The 20,475-nt window shown below is 39.9% G+C and overlaps 1 protein-coding gene across 4 annotated transcripts in view; it reads left to right on the plus strand.

The window, feature by feature from the left end:
- DOCK8 (dedicator of cytokinesis 8) overlaps positions 1-20,475 on the plus strand; it is a 225,223-nt gene that overhangs the window by 178,591 nt on the left and 26,157 nt on the right. For all 4 annotated transcript variants that reach the window (XM_043486612.1, XM_043486614.1, XM_043486613.1 and 1 more), the window contains 10 exons: positions 2,774-2,916; positions 4,888-5,070; positions 5,409-5,541; positions 6,468-6,555; positions 10,314-10,410; positions 12,070-12,204; positions 13,193-13,345; positions 14,399-14,557; positions 15,185-15,285; positions 16,724-16,916. In XM_043486612.1, coding sequence (XP_043342547.1) covers positions 2,774-2,916; positions 4,888-5,070; positions 5,409-5,541; positions 6,468-6,555; positions 10,314-10,410; positions 12,070-12,204; positions 13,193-13,345; positions 14,399-14,557; positions 15,185-15,285; positions 16,724-16,916 — 1,385 coding nt within the window. The remainder of the gene's footprint in view (positions 1-2,773; positions 2,917-4,887; positions 5,071-5,408; positions 5,542-6,467; positions 6,556-10,313; positions 10,411-12,069; positions 12,205-13,192; positions 13,346-14,398; positions 14,558-15,184; positions 15,286-16,723; positions 16,917-20,475) is intronic.

Here is a 20,475-nt window from a genome sequence, read left to right on the forward strand (position 1 = left end):
ACACACACTCACATACACAATGCTGACTTCAGGGTGCTTTTTGCTTTCCCCTCAGCGAAGGGAAGTTCTTAGAAATTACTGTGCTATTCTTCTAACTGAAGAATGCTTAAGTCTAAAATCCTTGTAAGGAATCATGCTTGGAACCTTAGAACTATCATGTTTTCCTGCTTCCTCCGAAAGCAAAATGTCCTGTGTGACAATTATTTCTAAACTCCTTGTGGTGACAATCATTCAGCTCATAAAATGAGGGGGAAAATGGGCAAGGAAGTGATGGAAGCTATCTTAGCCCACCAGATGAGCGGGCTGCCGGGTAAGATGCACAGAGCTTCCTGTAGCAGTGCCTGAGTAAAGGGCAAACAGAAGATAGCTGTCTTCAGAATTTAAAGGTGCAGTTCAGAGCATGGCTTTGCAGATCCCTTGTAGAATTTTGCATGGACATTTCAAGACAGTTTCATTTGAAGATCTGTTATTTGTTTGTTCCCAAAGCAAGGAATCACGTTAACACACATTATCCAAAGTTTCATTGTTGATTAAAATTTTCCACATCAGTCACTTTGGATCATAACGTTTTAGCACTTGTTTGTTTGCTTTTTTTGGTTCGCAGTGCATATGAAAGTTATGCTTACTCTATATTGTGGTCTATTAAGCGTACAGTAGCATTATATCTTTTTAAAGTACAAGCCTTATTTTTTTTGTTTTTTTCAAACAGTTATTTAATTGAAGGAAAATTGCTTCACGATATTGTGCTGGCCTCTGCCATATAGCAACATGAATCAGCCATAGGTATACATATGTCCCCTCCCTTTTAACCTCCCTCCCACCTCCTGCCCCTTCCCACCCTTCTAGAGCACTTGGTCTCTTAAATCTCAATGATTTCTTTATGTATGCACTGAACTTTATAGTCATGATGTAGCTAACAAGTGGGAAAACAATGTAAATACTCTACTATTAAAGATAATATAGTACATTTATTAGATATGAAGTCTTTTGATTGATGAACTAAGAGTATAATATTAAAAAAAATACAACAGAATTCAAATCCCAGCCCATGTATTAACTATATGTGACCTTTGGAAATTTCCTCAACCTTTTAATGACTTCCCTTCCTTTCCTCGGCTGTAAAAACGTGATAGCAATGTCTACATCTTAGGGTTGTGATAAAGACGAAATGAGAGAACTTCTGTGAAAGCATCTTGGCAGCAAATGTTTCTGTCCTGCTCTCCTCTCTTTTTCTTGTAACCATGAGCCTACGCACATTTAGTAAAAATGAGAATGTATCCTCAAAGTAATCCTGATAATGTTATCAGGTCTTGAATAATTGCCACATGCTTTTCATTTCACTGTGTGCTTAAAAATTCTATTGACTTAAGAACAACAGTGAATTATTATGTTTTTAAAAATTGAGTTCTGTTTTTACAAGTTTGGCAGGTGAAAATCTGTTCACATGGCTATTTTTCTGAAAAATTGAAAGTCAAAAAACTATAATGTTGACAAGTCTATAAAATTATGAGTTTTTAATGTATCAGTCATGCATGTTTTAACACATTTTCCTCAGAACTACTTAAACAAATACTTTCTATGTGTAATTGATCATGATCTTACCTTTTAAATTGTGGGTCCCTATTTTGTTTGCACGCGACTAAGCGACTGAACTGAACTGAACTGATACCTATGTATAAATATAAATATATTACTTAAGTATAATAAATTAACATTTATTTCAGACATTCAAAATATAATAAATTATTGCTGAATTTGTAATAATGGCTTACTACTCTATAAGGTACTTATTTAATTCTGTAATTTTATATTCCTATTTGGCCATTATTTGAAATATATAAATGAAGTAAAAATACCATATTATAGAAAGGTATTATGAAAGCTTTGAAATTTTTTGTTTTCACAGTTTGAAAAGTTAATTTCTAGCCTAATCTTGTGCTGGACATTTTGTCTCTTTTATTAGACTGCCTGCTTTTCACTATACATGGTAACAGATAAATAGTGCTAAATGTCAGGTTTAAAATTACTATGCTGAAATCCCTCTACTACTAAGCATATTCCCAGAGAAAACTGTAATTCAAAAAGATACATGCACCCTAATGTTTATAGCGGCACTATTTACAATAGCCAGGACGTGGAAGCAACCTAGATGTCCATCAGTAGAGGAATGGATAAAGAGGATGTAGTACATATATAAATGGAATATTACTTCACCATAAAAAGGAATGAAATTGAGTCATTTGTAGAGATGTGGATGAGCCTAGAGACTGTCATACAGAGTGAATTAAGTCAGAAAGAGAAAAACAAATATTGTATGTTAACACATATATGTGGAATCTAGAAAAAATGGTATAATTGATCCTATTTGAAGGCAGAAATAGAGACACAGACATAGGGAGCAGATGTATGGGTACCAAGTGAGAAAAGGAGGGGTGAACTTTTTACTGTCTCCATAGTTTTGCCTTTCCAGATGGACTTCTTTCACTTAGTAATATGCATTTAAGTTTCCTCCATGATTTTTCATGGCTTAGTAGCTCATTTCTTTTTAGCACTGAATAATATTTTATTGTCTAAATGTGCCACATTTTTTATCCATTCACCTATTGAAGGACATCTTGGTTACTTCCAAGTTGTAGCAATTATGAATGAAGCTGCTGTAAGCATCTGTGTGCAGATTTTTATGTGGACGTCCGTTTTGAACTCCTTTGGGTAAATACCAGGAAGCATGATTCCTGGATCATGTAGTAAAAGATCAATACTATTTTAATTGCAGCTGCAGAAGCTCGAGGTGGAAAAAATCGTGCCAATGGTTCAGATGAAGAACAAGAAGGGACCAGTGCAATTAATCAGAATGTGGCCTTGGCTATAGCTGGAAATTTTAATTTGAAGACAAGTGGAACAATGTTGTCTTCCCTGGTATGTTGGTCCACATTTCTCCTGTTTATTTTTCATTTTGTGTCTTTTCCCATCTATTAATGGATCGTGTTCCTAAATTCACCTACCAGAACCCAGGATAGAGCAGGCAATGAGATTTCTGCCTTATTGTTCAATGCTGGAAGAAATCGTGTGAGGCTAGCAGTTGAGAAGGACAATGATACAGGTGAGGTAACACAGAGTCAGACAGGATTCTGACAACAGCAAGAGACTCACAGAACAAACTCAGGCAATTTCGGTAGTGTTAAGTTCAGGGTTTGGACAACCAAGAAAGGTGAACTTGGAAAATCTGAGATATTGCAAAGGAGATCAAACCAGGGAGCCCTCAGGCAGGAGGCTTGCACTCTGTGGGATCTGCCTCTCTTCCTTGCTGAGTTCTGACCATCCCTTTGCCAAGACAGAGCTGCATCTCCCGCTTAATTTAAGTTTGCATTTCAGTGTAGCATTCACATCTGCAGAGGACTCAACCCAGTTCTTTCCTGGGAAGACAGCCTCTCAACCAAAATTCTGCTTTGCTGACTGACTGTCTTCTCTTCTCTCTAGCACTCCCCGATTCCCCCACACACAACCCCCCCACCCCCAAACACACACCCATAAGAGTTGAAGGACAGGAGGTGAAAAAGAGAAAAGATATGGAGAGTTGGCATTACTCATCCTGCAGCTTAACAAATATAATGTGCTCTATGACCTCCTCTTCCTTTCTAATATCCGTCTTACCAAAATTGGGTGCTTTGGGTGGTATGTGCCTTTTACATTCTGGTTTGTCTCCAACAGAGAAACTCAAAAGTCCAAGGTTCACCTCCTAGAAGATATTTCCTATGAAGTTATAATACATTTAGAAATATTACTTCTTCTTGTGGTCATACTCAGAAAAACTAAAGTTAAAGCAACTTCGTAAGCCCTATCCTCCCCATTCAAACCTACCATTCCCCTCACATGTGAACTAACACCTCTCTGCAGCTTCACTCCTACATTCCATTGGATATTAGCTACGCCACGTGAATCGCATGTTGTCCTTTGTGTTGTTTGGATGAGTGACAGAAAGTGTGCTCAGCACGCTAAAATGAACACTTGTGGCCAAAGCCTGAGAGCAAATAGCCTGAGCCCCCACACCCTGTCCCCAGGAAAACATAAATTGTGGTTGAAGTACTGTTCTAAGGGACTCCTCTGAATTATGTATTTGATTCATTTGCTGAGCAGTTCATGACCCTTATACTTTGGACTCTGACAAAGAAATCTTGAACAGTTAGGGTATTTTGGGAACCAAGCCAGGGTAGTTATCTGCTATAAGTCCAACCCTGCAGTCTCCGGTGTGAAGGAGATATACTTGATCTTAGCAGCTTGGAAGCCCTTGTGGATTACTGAGATTGGGTGGGGAGAGGGCATGGCCAAGGTCCGGGGCAGACCACCAGACCACACTGCTCCTGAAACAGACTGCTGCTGCTCCTGCTGCGTCGCTTCAGTCGTGTCTGACTCTGTGCGACCCCATAGACGGCAGCCCACCAGGCTCCCCCGTCCCTGGGATTCTCCAGGCAAGAACACTGGAGTGGGTTGCCATTTCCTTCTCCAATGCATGAAAGTGAATTCACTCAGTCGTGTCGGACTCTTCCTCATGGATTGCAGCCTACCAGGCTCCTCTGTCCATGGGATTTTCCAGGCAAGAGTACTGGAGTGGGTTGCCATTGCCTTCCCCGGCTCCTGAAACAGAAGGGTGTCCACAGTTACATGGCTGAAAGCCTGGTTAGAATACTGCCCCGGACCAGCCCCTTTTCCCAGCAGCCCAGCTCAAAGAACACAGCTTCCACTGCCAGGAGAAGGCAGAGTTCCCCTAAACAGACCCCCCAGCCCAGGAAGAAGTACAGACACTGTGTCCTAAGAAATCAACATTCCTTTCATTATGTCTGCTGCTCAACCTCTTCCCTTGCATCCATCTCCCAATCTGCCTCCTTCCAGCCCTACAAGCAGTACAACATGCTGAATGCTGACACGACCCGAAATCTCATGATCTGCTTCCTGTGGATCATGAAAAATGCTGACCAGAGCCTCCTTAGGAAGTGGATTGCCGACCTGCCATCCATGCAGCTAAACAGGATTTTAGATCTCCTTTTCATCTGTGTCTCATGTTTTGAATACAAGGTATCTCTCAAGTTCTGTCTTTTCACCGTTCCCCCTCTGTTTGGGCAATGGCAGCATTCTTAAATAACAGTCTTATTTCTGTATTAAAGTCTATAACCTATTTTCATATCTGTAACCTATCTGGATATGATAATTCCACCGGGAAAGGATCTCTGTCTTCTTCAGAGAGAGTGTCATTTCCGTTGACAGAATTTCAGCCAGAGGATCCCCCAGAACAGGGTGTCTGTAGCATATGTCCAAACTGGCTGATGTCACCATGGGGTGTTCTGTCTTTAGGATTCTCCCCATGAACAGAGAGCTCTCCAAACTTAATGTCCTCCTGCCTCTGTCCTGTCCAGGGAAAACAGAGTTCTGACAAAGTCAGTACCCAAGTTCTGCAGAAGTCGAGAGATGTCAAGGCCAGGCTGGAGGAGGCTTTGCTCCGTGGGGAAGGGGCTCGAGGGGAGATGATGCGGCGCTGCCGGACTCCAGGTGTGTTGGGTCAGCCCTTCCCTGCTCTCCGTCAGCAGAGTTGGGTACCCTTCGTGGGAAGGAGCATCCTCCCAACATGATGAGTAGACACCATCACTTTCTTAACACGTTGTGGTAATAGAGACAAGCAGATTCTGGGATTTGGCGCATGATGTATGTGACGTTGGCCGCATTTCTCTAAGGGAAAGCTCCTTTCCTGAGGTCACAGGAGCCCTGAAAATGTGCTCAGATGGCATCTTCTATTTAAAACTTATTGGTGGTAAAAGGCCCTATCCAAGAATATGAGTCATGGGATGATGAATGGTGTCTCCCTCACTTCTCCCTGGGATGTTTGAAGAGTCTATGTAGATAGTCCTACTGGATAGTTCTGGTTCCAAAATCATTTCCCCAAGTCATGCAGGGTTTACTAGAATGGATCCAGTCCCCTCCTGCAGTGGTCTTAGAGGGTCCCACCCCACAGTCTGAGAGTGATCTCCAAAAGGCTGAGTTCTCTTTAGGGCATATCAGCCTTATCCATTGTGCTCAAGGAAAACAAAGTGATGGTTCCTACTCTTCAGTGGGACACGGGGGCAGGGAATTTGGAAGGAGCTGAGCTTCTCAGGGGTGGTTGGGCACCTTTTTTCAACACCAGCACTCTTCATAAATAAATAATTTGGGGAGAAACCCTGATTTCACTGGAACCCTGTGTCCATGGGAGATGTGCTTGCCGACACTCCAGAAAGGCTTCTGAGGTCTAGCCTGTCAATCAAAGAGCAGACTAACCCACCCCAGACTTGGTTGTGGGTTTGGCCTCCCACCAGCACCAGCATGGATTCTAATTATCTGGAAACAGCTCTGAGTCCCCTCCATTGAGCCTGTTACAGAACTTCTGGTTATCTTGCTACTACTGCTAATCAAATTCCTGTTGTGCGTTTCTTAACTCCTAGGGAATGACCGATTTCCAGGCCTAAATGAAAATTTGAGATGGAGGAAAGAGCAGACACATTGGCGGCAAGCTAATGAGAAGCTAGATAAGTAAGTCACTCAGCAACTTTGTGCCACTTTTACCTAAAGTTCAAAATGATTTTTCCCAGGCTACTTGTGTTACTGAAACAACTACATCCTTCCAAGGGTAAGGAAATGAAACATCATTATCTGTATACATTTAGTTCATCCGGGGTTCCAGGATAATCAATGGTATAAAGATGATTATAAAGAAATGATGGTATAAAGAAATTATGATTTCCAGCTCTTAAACATTTATCCCGTTAATAAGCATTTAAAGAAAACTAATGTTTAGCGATCTCAGCTAGCTTAACAAAGGCTGCTGATAAGGCAGGACAGGGTACCCAGGAACACATCATTTCAATCCATATTTCCACTCCAGAAATATGTACAAAGATGTATATTCAGGGATATTTATGTCAGCATTACATAAAATTGTAAAAAAAAATTGTTGTTTAGTCACTAAGTCTTGTTCAACTCTTTGCAACCACATGGACTGTAGCCTGCCAGGTTCCTCTGTCCATGGGATTTCCCAGGCAAGAATACTGCAGTGGGTTGCTGTTTCCTTCTCCAGGGGATCTTCCCAAGCCAGGGATCGAACCCGAGTCTCTTGTGTCTCCCAGGTCTCAATGTGCCTGCATTGGCAGGCAGATTCTTCATTGCTGAGCCACCAGGGAAGCCCCACACACAATTGAAACATTCTAAATGCTAAAAAATAGGGAAATAGATAATGAAATATTAGGTTGGCATTTAAATGTTTCCAAATCATTTTAATGATATGGGAAATGCTTATCATTCAATGTTAAGTGAACAAAGCAGAGTAGACATTTGTTTTTAGTATATAATTTTAAATCTCTACACATAGTAGATATATTTTTAAAAGACTGGAAGGAAATTTACCAAAACAGGAACCATGATTTTCTTTGTGTTAAGAATGTTTGTGAAGGATATTTTCCTTTTTATGCTTTTCTGTATTTCCTACAATGAATGTGTATTATGATATATTATTATCAGAAAGTAATGCTAAAGTAAAAGAAGAAAAACCTGCTTGGATTGCAATATATGCTATATCCGTATTGCAATATAAGCAAACAATGTGGACTTACGAGGGCTAAAGTTAAATTGTTTGAATAGATAGCACATATTAATATCTGCTGTTTCTCTTAGCAAGAGGTAGCCTAAAGAATCCTGGGGTTCACTGGCAAAACATTATGTGGCCTAAGACAGCCCCTCCCCACACGCATACACTTGACAAGGCATAGGTAGGGTATCCCCATGGTATATAAAACATCCGTTATAAGGAGAGGTGGGGGATGAGGTGGGCTTCAGTAGCAGTGTTTTTTTTATAAATAAATATGTTGCTATCTTTGTTGTTATCACAAGAATGGATCATTCTGGTTCATTTATGGGACTTTTGGACTCAAGTTTATTTTAAAACGTTAAGGAGATAAATATTTTTATTATATATGTTACTTGTATAGCCCAGTTGTTGCTCTTAGGAATCATATCCATTTACTTTGGGTATTTTGTGCTTGTTTGAAATTCCTTGAACTAATTTATAAACTATTGATTCTGAGAGTCTACAAGTTTTAATTTAGGCATTGAACCACGCGCCACCCCCACACACACCCCCACACACACAAATTAAAGAACTATTGCATGTAGGTAGTTACCAAAGAACTGCTTAGGCAGTTAGGCCATCTACTCCATGAGATTAAAAGAAGAGCCAAGCAGAAAGCATGACTGCCTGGGCTGTGTAAGTGGATGTCTAGGGAAACCTTTCCCTTTTGTCACAGGAACAAGATGGTACTGAGGCTTTCCATACAAGGCACACCAGACCCCTCCAGGTCAAGTCAGCCCTGAGCTACGTGTCAGGCTGCTTGTTACCAGAGGTAATGATTCACTTCTGATCATCTTCATGGGTGATTTTTTTACAAGAGAAACCATAGTAAAATTGTAACCATGCAAGTTAGCTGTTTGGAAAACTTTTGTAATTATAGCAGTGGTGTCTTTCACCTTCTTTTAGATCACTTTTCAATTATTTTGGCTCTGTTTCTTTTAGAGCAGTCATTTTCAACCCAGCTGTAGACTAAAATTGCCTGGGGAGCTTTAATAGCTCCCAGTGCTCAGATGTACCCCAGGCCAGTTAATGCAGGATCTCCAGCAATGGGACCCAGAAAACAGTATGTGGTGAAAGCCCCATTTGATTCTTGTGAAGTCAGATTTGAGAAACATTGTTTCGAAGAAATAGCTGATAGGCTTTTTAAATCCAGATTAGTGGTGATGATGGTTGCACAATATGAGTGTACTTGGGCCCACTTAACTGTACACTTAAAAATGGTTGAAGTGGTAAATTTTATGTTGTGTGTATTTTGCCACAATTAAAAAATTTAGGGAAAAAAACCCAGATTAGGTCATGCTAGATCTGCACTGTCTAGTACAGTGGCTATGGTAGTACAGTAAGTGAAAATATACATGTCAGATTTTGAACTTAGCACAGGTTAAAGAATGTAAAATATCTCATTAATAAATTTTATTGTGATTGTACATCAGCAATATTTTTGATATATTGGGTTAAATAAAATACATTAACATTAATTTCACCTGTGTGGCTACTACAAAATAGAAAATGACATGTTTCTGTTAAATAGCTTTGCTCTAAATCTCAACCTACCAGTAAATTAATAAAAAGAAGCTTTTCTGTTTCACTTATTTTACATAAATATTGTCATTTGGAGAATGAGGAAAACATATAGAGCAGCTTGGGACAACAGTGCCTATCCTAGGCATGATAACATTTAAAACATAGGAAGTGTTCATTCTGAGTCCTTGATGGTACGTAAGCAACAGCAATGCCCCCATTATTAGATGAAGGGACTCAAGTGCAGCTAAGTGATGATCTTGGACCAAGACTTTTGAGCTCATATCAGGATGCCCCAGCCCCTATGGCAACAGTTTAGCCACTGGGACATCTTGAGAAAGTCAATTTTTCACACTTCCCTTTCCTGGCCACTAAATTTGAAGATACGAAATCTCTCTTTCCAGCTTCACTTGAAATTTATGAGAATGGATGAATTAATGCATAAAATGCTCTGATTCCTTAAAACAAGAACCTAATAGAAAAGCAGCACTAGGTAATTTCCTGTTCCCTAGGGGGTAATAGTCACTGACATCTAGCAGGAAGTTAGATGGTGTGCCCGACAGGAATGCAGCCTTGCTTCCCATTGGAAAAGGACAGAAGGCCCATACTTGACTGTGCAACCCCAAAGCAGTCTTTGGAAAGTCAAGACACTGACTCTTCCCTGATCACTTCTAAAACATCATCCTTTCCTAATCCAACAGCATCATGATTAGCCAAATTCACGTCAAACCCAGTCTCACTTCCTCTAGCTTGTTGCAGAGGCTTCTTGGCTCAGGTTGGGAGATGATTCTCACGGGTGAAATGCAAGAATGACCCTCAAGCTTTAAGCAACAATCTGATTGGCTGGCCTAATTGCTAGTAATAACCAATAATTGCTTTTCTACCCATTTGTTATTTTTATAATTGTCATCATTATTCATAATAGTGGGGATGAGGATGGCCTGGAGGCTCTACCTAGAAAATCTTTTAAGCAGGCTCCAATTACACAAGGTACCTATATTCCTTAGTTGCCAGTGACCAGCTGCTTTGTTTTCACTCCTAGACTGACTCTTCAGACGATTCCTTTATACTTGGCATGTGGATTACCATCATCAGGAAATGACCAGATTTGATGTGCACTTTAATTTGACCTCTTTTTGTTTCTTAGAACAAAGGCAGAGTTAGATCAAGAAGCCTTGATCAGTGGCAATCTGGCTACAGAAGCAAATTTAATCATCCTTGATATGCAGGAAAACATTATCCAGGTGAGGACAACAAATACCTGATCTGTTCAACATGAATATGTCCACTGGAATTTAATAAGAATCCTTTATAAAAATTGTGAAAAAATAAGTGTGATAGAAATGCTTTTTGTTTAATGACGTCAGGAAGTTTACTATTTACAATGAAAGTGAGTTACTCAGCTGCGTCCGACTCTTTGTGACCCTGTGGACTGTGCAGTCCTTGGAATTCTCCAGGCCAGAATACTGGAGTGGATAGCCTTTTCCTTCTCCAGGGGATCTTCCTGACCCAGGGATCAAACCCAGGTCTCTCGTATTGTAGGTGGATTTGTTACCAGCTGAGCCACAAGGTAAGCCAGATAGAGGAAGTGAAAGTGAAAGACTATTTACAGTAGTGAAAACTATTTACAATAGCATCCACCTTAGAAATTCCAGAAATACTTAAACACAACATTCTTCTGGGTTCATTGACTTGATGTTCACTTGGAAAGAGTTAGGTGCTTGACAGACTGACCCTCAAACTTAAATCTACTTGATATTATAATCTATGAAAATTATAATGTAAGTGGTGGGCTTATAATTCAATATCTGTAATATTTGTGGTAGGTAGGTTTTCGGTTTTTTTTTGCTAGGTCAACCCCATTTGAATTACGGTTGATGTCTATATGGGAGCTAAGATTATGACTGGATGAAGTAAAAAGAATGCAAAGTGTGATTAATGATATCTGTTTTGGACACAAGTTAATGAAGAAAAATAATCTGTACCACGAATTTGCCAGCCCTGCTGTAGAAAAGTACTGTATCATTGTGAACTTTACAGTAATGCAGTTCACCATACTAATTTCATCTTCTAAGTGAATATTTCCAGAAATTCTCAAGACACCTAGGTGATAACATTTTTAGTTAACCTCAAAAATGAGTCCTTACATGTTTCCAATGAAAAATCATTTATTAGAATGGATCCAGTATTGTTTCTAGGGCTAGAAAAAGAAATATCGTCACAACACAGTTGAACCTCAGTAATCCAACTTTTGTCTCTTAAAATGTAATTATTGTATAAAAATAAAGACAAAAAGTATATGGTATCTTTGATAACTACTTAGTATCAAATACTTGGCATCACATTGATTATATCTTTATATAATACTGCTTTGATTGCTGTCTTCTTAACATTTATGCTCAAAATGTACTTGCAGTTTTCAAAGACAGTTGGAAATTGTTATTGACATTGGTGGTATTAGTCCTGCTGCAGGTGATAAATAAGCTTCTATTTAGAAAGTCACTGCCACAAGCAGCCCCTGGGAGGCCCACAAGGAAAGCTGTGCCTTGTATACAAGGAAAAAGACCTTTCCAAAAGCTTACCCAGGATGAGGGGGAGGTGTGCCTCATAGCTTGGGTTAGCAGCCCAGAATAAGGTGTAAATCCCAAATCAGTTGGGAGTTTTGGAATAAAGTCATGTGGAAATAGGGCTTCAGCTCTCCTGGTGATGGACTATATGCAGTGTACTTTCTCAAACCCTTAAGATCATAGACCAAAAAAAAAAAAAAGATCATAGACCAAGAGATGAAATGTCAGCATCACTGTGTAATTGTGTAATTGCCAAAAGGACCTACTTTTGTCTTCCCCTCTGAGTTCATGGGCATAGCATTGGGATTCATTGATGCTGTTCTTCTCTTCCCCCAGGCAAGCTCGGCTCTGGACTGCAAAGACAGCCTTCTGGGAGGAGTGCTGAGGGTCCTTGTGAATTCTCTGAGCTGTGATCAGAGCACCACATACCTAACTCACTGCTTTGCGACACTCCGTGCTCTCATTGCCAAGGTAAACATGGATGCTTGTTCTCTTACTCTTAATTAAGAGTTAATATTCTCATCAGTCTAGCTTCACATTTCTTGCTTCCGGGGCACCAAAACCCGCAGACCACCACTGTGTTACGTGACACTGAGGTAAAAGTCTTAAATCTTGTTAGGAAGGAAGCAGATACACTGATTCTGTGAGACTCACCAGTGCCTCTCACATTAGAAATGTGGGCCCACTCACTGAACACATGAGAGTGGAAATCAATTGAGCTGATTTGTTTTTCACCTTTTTTTCATTAATATCTTTTCTGAATGAGATTCAGTTCCTCTGTGTGACTCCCATTAGTGAATCTTAACAAAATGTCACATCATAAAATGCCAGAAAGTTTAGAAATAAATTTCTCATAGCCTGAAGAATATAGATTTTCCTAAAGGAAAATGACATATTGCAGATTTCTGTGCTCCCCGCACCCACCCCCTCCCTTTATTGAAAATCTTGGTTGTTGACCTCTCCCTGGTATCTTTTACATTTGGAAAGTGAACTCCTGGGGCTTCCCTGGTGGTCCAGTGGTTAAGACTCCACATTTTCAGTATTTCAATCCCTGGTTGGGCAACTAAGATCCCACAAGCCATGAGGCACAGCCAAAATAAACTGGACTGTTTCTTCTCTCACCTGTCGGGATCATTTGCTCTTAGTCACCAATAATTTCCAGGGAAACATGGGATAATTCCTTCAGAGCTGTGACTTCACCAGGGAATGCAGCCTGGCTAACCATGCAGATAATTATGTAGCCTTGATCTTAGTAAACAGTTCCTAATTAGATCAAGTCAACTCCATTGCTTCAGTTCATCTTCTGACTCAGGTAACTCACTATCTTTATGGAGCAGTGCATTAACTCTTCTGGGCTTTTTGCTTGTCCAAGCAGACATTTACATATCTCGACAGGCATCTGGTCCAGAAAGGGTATGGATGTGCCAAGTGATGTCTAATGCGGCTGTGTCTCTCCTAGTTTGGCGACTTGTTGTTTGAGGAGGAAGTGGAGCAGTGTGCAGACTTGTGTCAGCGAGTTCTGCACCACTGCAGCAGCAGCATGGACGTCACCCGCAGCCAGGCCTGCGCCACGCTCTACCTCCTCATGAGGTTCAGCTTTGGAGCCACCAGCGTGAGTGCTCAAGGGGACCCAGGATCAAGAGTCAGTGCAAAGCACTGGTGGCGGAGAAGTGTGCACTATTGCAGTTGACTTCTACCCTGTGTGAAGGGAACAGTTGGACGTGTAGATGGATAGCAGCTAGTGAATTTCCATCTAGAAATAAATTATTAAGACTGATGAATGCAGTGCTTTCCATCAGTGTGTTTCCATAAGAAATGAATGGCTATGTGTAGATTCAGGGTTGTCATCTGGGGGTGAAAAATACAACAGAATTTGGACTTTGGAAGAGCTTGTCTTGTTTCCACATTCCGATTGACTGGTACCAGAATGACCTGTGGAAGAGAATTTGAAATGATCACTATCATCTGTGCCTAAGTGTTCATTGAAGCTTAGTAGCCTTTGGAATTCAGCCTTATTACGGTGCAGTCTTAGTTGGTCTAGATTTTGGTGTGCTCTTTTGGAGTTTACGTTTGTGGTCATGTTAATGAGCATGTTCAACTGATATTCAATGATAATTTGGTCCATGGAAGAAAGGCAGGGTCCTCAGAATGTATTAGGTGTAGCTATTGAAAAACCTTTAGGACATTTGTCGGAGCCCCTTGGAATCACCATATTTTTCTATGGTGGGAGCCTAGAAGGAAAGGAGAAACAGAAAGTCACTGCCTACCCAGAGTCCAGAAATCTGAGAAATCTTGCCCATGTAGATTCTGCTCCTCTTTGAAGTTTAAATAAAGTTCCGAGAAGAGGAATCTTGTCACAAAAGGAGACATTCTGTGACCCAGCTGTGTAGGAACCTTTCAGCGTTACTGCACAGAGCTGGCCCAGTCCTCAATGAAAATTTAAAGGGAGCTGACAGATTTATGTCAGAGCAATACCCATTTAAACCATTTAAACAACAATATGAATCATGAGCAAAGTATGGCTCACATTTCATTGGGAAAAAAGGAAATGATTGAGCTTGGGTAAAGGAAGCACTAGAGAGTTGTTGTTGTCTGGCTCTACCTCCTCCAATTATCTACTAGCTGACTGCCTCTTGTTTGTTCCACCATTTTTTCCCTGACTCAGAACTTTGCAAGAGTAAAGATGCAAGTAACCATGTCTCTGGCATCTTTGGTGGGAAAAGCACAAGACTTTAATGAGGAGTACCTGAGAAGATCCTTGAGGACGATTCTGGCCTATGCAGAAGAGGACACAGCCATGCAGACCACTCCTTTTCCCATGCAGGTAGACCAAAGAGCGTACTTTGTCTCATATGTGTGTCTGGGATCAGCCAGTTTTAAACCTCTGTGTGTGTGTATACATACATACATATGTATATATACACAAACATACTTATATATATGTGTATATATATATATGTGTATAAGATATATAACATATATATTTTATATATTATATAACTTTTATGAAATATAATTATGTCATAATGTACAGATAATTATGTAAAATATTGTCATATGCATTATATGGAACCTAAGCTGAGGTCCTAAGCTGCCTCCTACTTGTTATAAAAAGCCCTGATGTCCAGAGTACAGTTGAGGGTTTATATGTTACAAAGAACTGAAACTAATTTAACAAAAAAAGTACTGGAGAGGAAAGATAGTATAAGGATTCAGGACTAATACATGGATGTCAAAGGCCAACTCATGTATAGGCCTTGGCAGTGCCTGGACCTGCAAAGGTGAAGGTCAAAGAGGATCCAGTCTAGACTTCCCTCTACCTGTGATCTCCCCTATCTTAGCAAGGCCTGCTCATGACTGCCCCTTGGACTCTCGGTGCAATCCTAACTTTTTGTTACCATGGACTACAATGCTAAGGTTTTTTGGGGTATACACTCTTTTTTTCTTCCAGGTGGAAGAACTTCTCTGCAATCTGAATAGCATCTTATATGACACAGTGAAAATGAGGGAATTTCAGGAAGATCCTGAGATGCTTATGGATCTCATGTACAGGTGAACTTTTCTGATGAAATCAAAAGTGTGTTACTTAAAGATCTAGGGTTTGCCACTATGGAGTTTTCATGAATATAATTATCACAGGAAATGTAGGTACACTGATTTGGCTGACAGCCATAACTGTACTTAGAAATTGGTAGAAAATCATCACTTGGAGGGTGTTTTTTTTTTTTTTTTTTTTAATTAGTTGGAGGCTAATTACTTCACAACATTTCAGTGGGTTTTGTCATACATTGATATGAATCAGCCATAGATTTACATGTATTCCCCATCCCGATCCCCCCTCCCACCTCCCTCTCCACCCGATTCCTCTGGGTCTTCCCAGTGCACCAGGCCCGAGCATTTGTCTCATGCATCCCACCTGGGCTGGTGATCTGTTTCACCATAGATAGAATACATGCTGTTCTTTTGAAACATCCCACCCTCACCTTCTCCCACAGAGTTCAAAAGTCTGTTTTGTATTTCTGTGTCTCTTTTTCTGTTTTGCATATAGGGTTATCGTTACCATCTTTCTAAATTCCATATATATGTGTTAGTATGCTGTAATGTTCTTTATCTTTCTGGCTTACTTCACTCTGTATAATGGGCTCCAGTTTCATCCATCTCATTAGGACTGGTTCAAATGAATTCTTTTTGACGGCTGAGTAATATTCCATGGTGTATATGTACCACAGCTTCCTTATCCATTCATCTGCTGATGGGCATCTAGGTTGCTTCCATGTCCTGGCTATTATAAACAGTGCTGTGATGAACATTGGGGTGCACGTGTCTCTTTCAGATCTGGTTTCCTCAGTGTGTATGCCCAGAAGTGGGATTGCTGGGTCATATGGCAGGAGGGTGTTGATTCATGTACACGTTTTCAGAAAGAGTTCCCTGATTTAAAGGGAGGTATATATCTTTAACATTATTTTCTACTTACCATAGAATGAGAGAAAAGAACTATCAACTCTTATATGAATTATACCTGAAATTTTTTCCACTTACATTCAGACATGCATGTAAGTTTCATTTAGAAATCATATTTTACTCTGTAGTTTAAATTTTTGCTTTATAATCCTTGTTTTAGGAGAAACTACTTACAAAGACAAAATTGTTCTGACATGATGCCATAAGAAGGGTAGTACTTTTCATCTTCTGTTATTATTTTGAGATAAAGGAAAGTAAAGGAAGAAAAATTACTAGTGCTGCATTCAAATAGACATCATTTTATCAGGTCTTTTCTTCCCCTATAAATCTTTAACTAAATGATAGCATTCTTAGGGTCCTACACACCCTAGACATGAAATAAAAACAGTTGGGCTGATACATGTTTGCCTTTTCTCTTATTTCCTGAACATGTAGGCAAAACTCTCAAGGGAAAAAAAAGTGTCCATATCCAATAGAAAAACAGTATCGCTAACCAGTTGTCTTTGGAACTTTCTAAACCCATCTTCAGAATTGCCAAGAGTTACCAGGCATCTCCTGATCTGCGGCTGACCTGGCTCCAGAACATGGCAGAGAAACACACCAAGAGGAAGTGCTACACGGAGGCCGCCATGTGCCTGGTCCACGCGGCTGCTTTGGTGGCCGAGTATCTGAGCATGTTGGAGGACCACAGCTACCTGCCCGTGGGCAGCGTCAGCTTTCAGGTGGGGGCAAGTTCGCCTTTTCCTTTGGTGCAGTGGCTCTCATCTGGGGGCATTTGCCAGTCTCTGAAAATATTTTTGGTTGTTACATTTTAGGGTGGGAGGGTAGGTACTAGTGGCATTTAATAGGTGTAAGCCAGGGATGCTGCTAAACACCCTACAATGCATAGGACAACTCCCACCACAAAAAGATTATCTGGCCCCCAAATATCAATATTGCCATGGTTGAGAAGACCTGCTTTAGTGTATTATATTTGCCTCTTCTAATTGCTTTACTGTCTTAGGTTTGTTTTTTTTTTATTATTATTTACAGTAAATATAGATTTGATAGGCATTTTGACATTCCCAAACACTTTCACATCCATGATTTCATTTGACCTTCTCTGTAAACCAGTGAAACAGACAAATAGAGAAATATTGTTATTCCCGCTGCACAGCTAAATTGAGAGAACAACTTTTCTAAGGTCGTTTAAACTCTTTCCTAAAGACTTGTAATTGGCACAGCATACTGATAAACGTGAAAGTATTTTTTCCAAATATTGGAGAAATTATTCCCCTCTGGGCCCATTCCTTTGATTACACTCCCCAACTCTTTAACATCTTCCTCTCTAGTCTAAAATTGAGAAAGAACAAACTGACCTGGGAAGGAAAAAAGGGCTGAATCAATACTGTCTTAGGATAAGCTGAATATTACCCATAATGAGCAATTGGAAATTGTCTGCTAAGTCTGAAAGTTGGTTCAGGTTGCAATGCTCAGTGGTCACTTGGACTGTTTTTGCTGAGTACTTTAAACAGTTTAGAGGAAACAAAAATTTTATGAGTACTTTTAGAGGCCTAATCCCTAGAAATGACCATCCCTGAAACCTGTAACAATATGGTACAGAAAGAGAGCCCTTTTCAGGGCAGACTCACGAAGTCGTTTACTTTACAAGTGTTTGGATTGCTCCTGTTTGAGTTTACAGGACTGATTTTAGAAAAGGCTTTATTCTCATTGTTGCTCTTCAACACAGTTTTGTGATGCTGTGTGAACCAGAAAGAGGAGATAATTCAAAGTAGCTTTCCCAGGCTTAGAAAGTTAAGACAAAAACTGCTGTTGGCAGAGCCAGGAGTTTCTGATTTCCTGAACACTGTTCACCAGGCAATCTGGGTGTTGCCTCACATTATTAATTCCTCCTTTCTTATGGTCTTCAATACCAATAATATTTGTCATTTCATTCTCAGCAAATAAATTTTATTCACAATTCAGAAAGGTTCATTATAAAAAGCAAAAAATTTAATTCTTATCCAAAAAGCATAAAAATATATCACACCTGATTTTGAATCACATAATAGTGAAGAAAGGTATAAAAACCAATTTTAGATATATTTTTTTTTTGCCAAATTTATTTTGACCATTTGATATTAGCAAGGAAAAATATAAGTACTACTCTTTCAGTTCCCAGAAATCTTTGGGCTTACTACTTAATGTGGAATTATATCATCCTTTTGTCTTGTTTCATTAACTAAACTATTGCTTGTAAACTTTAATGCCTTTTTCCCATTTACTGTATTTTATTTTATATTTAACCCTTCAATATTAATGGCATTTAATTATTGTTTCATGTTTAGTAAGCCTTGCGATTCTTATTTCACCTAGAATTCTATTGCTTATAGTAAGTCATACCAAGGTGAGTAGAATAGTTATTCCAGAAACAACAGAAAAACTCCATGTCGTCCCTACATGAGGGCATATAGCTCTATTTTTTCATAGATCTTTATTCACTCATTCATTCTTTTAGGTGATATTTATTAAGCACTTATTTTGTCCTCACGAACTTTACATTCCGACCAGAGAGTGACATCATATAGCTAATTCTTCCATTTCTTATTCAATTACAATTATGATAACTGCTGTAATAAAGAGGTACAAGAAACTGTGAGTATTTATCATGTGACCCAGCTTGGAGGCCAGGGAGTGTTCAGAAAGACAAGGACAGGGAAGGGGGAGCGGAAGGAACTGTGAAGAATGAAGTCTTCATAACACAGAGAACATGGTAAGAAGAGAAACCAAATTATGTTGATGCTTATGAACCAAGTCTCCTTCCTCTCAAATGAGGCATAGAAAATCTTTTAGGAAATGTGTGCTTGCACATGACAGAAAACCTAACCCAGACTGACCTAAGGTAACAATGGAATTTATCAGCTTACATGAGAGAGATGAGTCTGGAGTAGCACCTGCCAAACTGGACCTAGGGCCCCAAACAATGTCATCAGGCCTCAGCGTCGTCATCACTTCCAGCCTCTGCTTTCTGTTATGTCAGCTCAGCTTCTTTCTTCACTGGCTTCCCACACTCATTGAGAAATATTTGTTTACATCTCCCTAGGTTCAAGTCCAGGAGAATAGAGAAATGCCCCATTTCCAAAAGTTGCAGAGACAGTCTCAGTGCATCTGTTAGTTCTGACCGAGTCATACACTCATCTCTGAGCCAATCATAGTGGCCAGAGACATGGAATGCTATGACTGGCTGGACCAGAGTTGAGGTCCACACCTGGAGTTATGGATGGTTTCCCTGGAGGCTTTACTTTATAGAAGGATGAAGGAATTTGGGGCAGCATTAACAACAGATGTCCAATGTTGATTTCTTAAATGCTATGTGCTTTAGTTTTCAACCTTGTTCTGCTCCAGTAAAATTGAATTTTTGGAAAGGAATTATAAACTGGAGATAAATAAATCTGTGCAAGGAAAATAACCCTGAGGCCACTGAATTCCAAGGAGCTGAGATCGTTGAAATTCTGTGCCCCAGAGTGCAGTATTTATTCCACAAATGTAGATATGTCTGCATTCTTAGATACTGATGTTTTTACCTCCCTGATTCTGAAGCCAGAAAAATCTGCCCAGAATCTTTTCCTTCTGACTACAGCTAATAAGACTGCATAACTGCAAATATATTCCTCTACATGTGGACAACTGCATACAATACTAATAGTATTCGTTTCTTGGGTCATTAGATTTACAGAAGCTCTTGGACCTTCTGTTATTTCTAGTTCAGAAACATCATAGTAGAAAGACCAGGTTTGAAAGAAAGACTGGTCACAAACGGTTCTGAGAGTCTCCTGTATTCCCAAAACTACCTTATACTGTTGAATATGAAGATACAGGACTGGAACAACTCTCTCTTCCTTGATGCTCAGGATGAGTCACTCGATCATGCTAGCCAGGCCAAAAAGAGGCAGACAGATTTTACTTCAGTAGCCAACCCTGGTCAATTGATAGTGGCTGATTGGAGTACCATACTGAGAGGAATTTTGAAAAAAGCTTCAGGAAAAAGAGTACTATAATTAATTAGTTCTGTCTGCTATGAGTCTAGACATATGAAGAAATAGCATGTGTGCTATCTGTTTGCCAGTCCTAAGCTACAAATGTTTCCAGGTTTTTTTTTTAATGCTCCATGTGCATTTTTTCTATAGCCGTGAGACAGATTGAAGAAATGTCTTGACCTGTCAAAAGTATGAGAGTCCCTGTCAGAGCCAGAACTGGGGTGAGGTGAGCAAGGCATGTAAAGTGCAAAATTTAAGGAAGCAC

Source organism: Cervus canadensis, chromosome 14 (assembly GCF_019320065.1).
Source record: "Cervus canadensis isolate Bull #8, Minnesota chromosome 14, ASM1932006v1, whole genome shotgun sequence".
NCBI classification, from domain to species: Eukaryota; Metazoa; Chordata; class Mammalia; order Artiodactyla; family Cervidae; genus Cervus; species Cervus canadensis.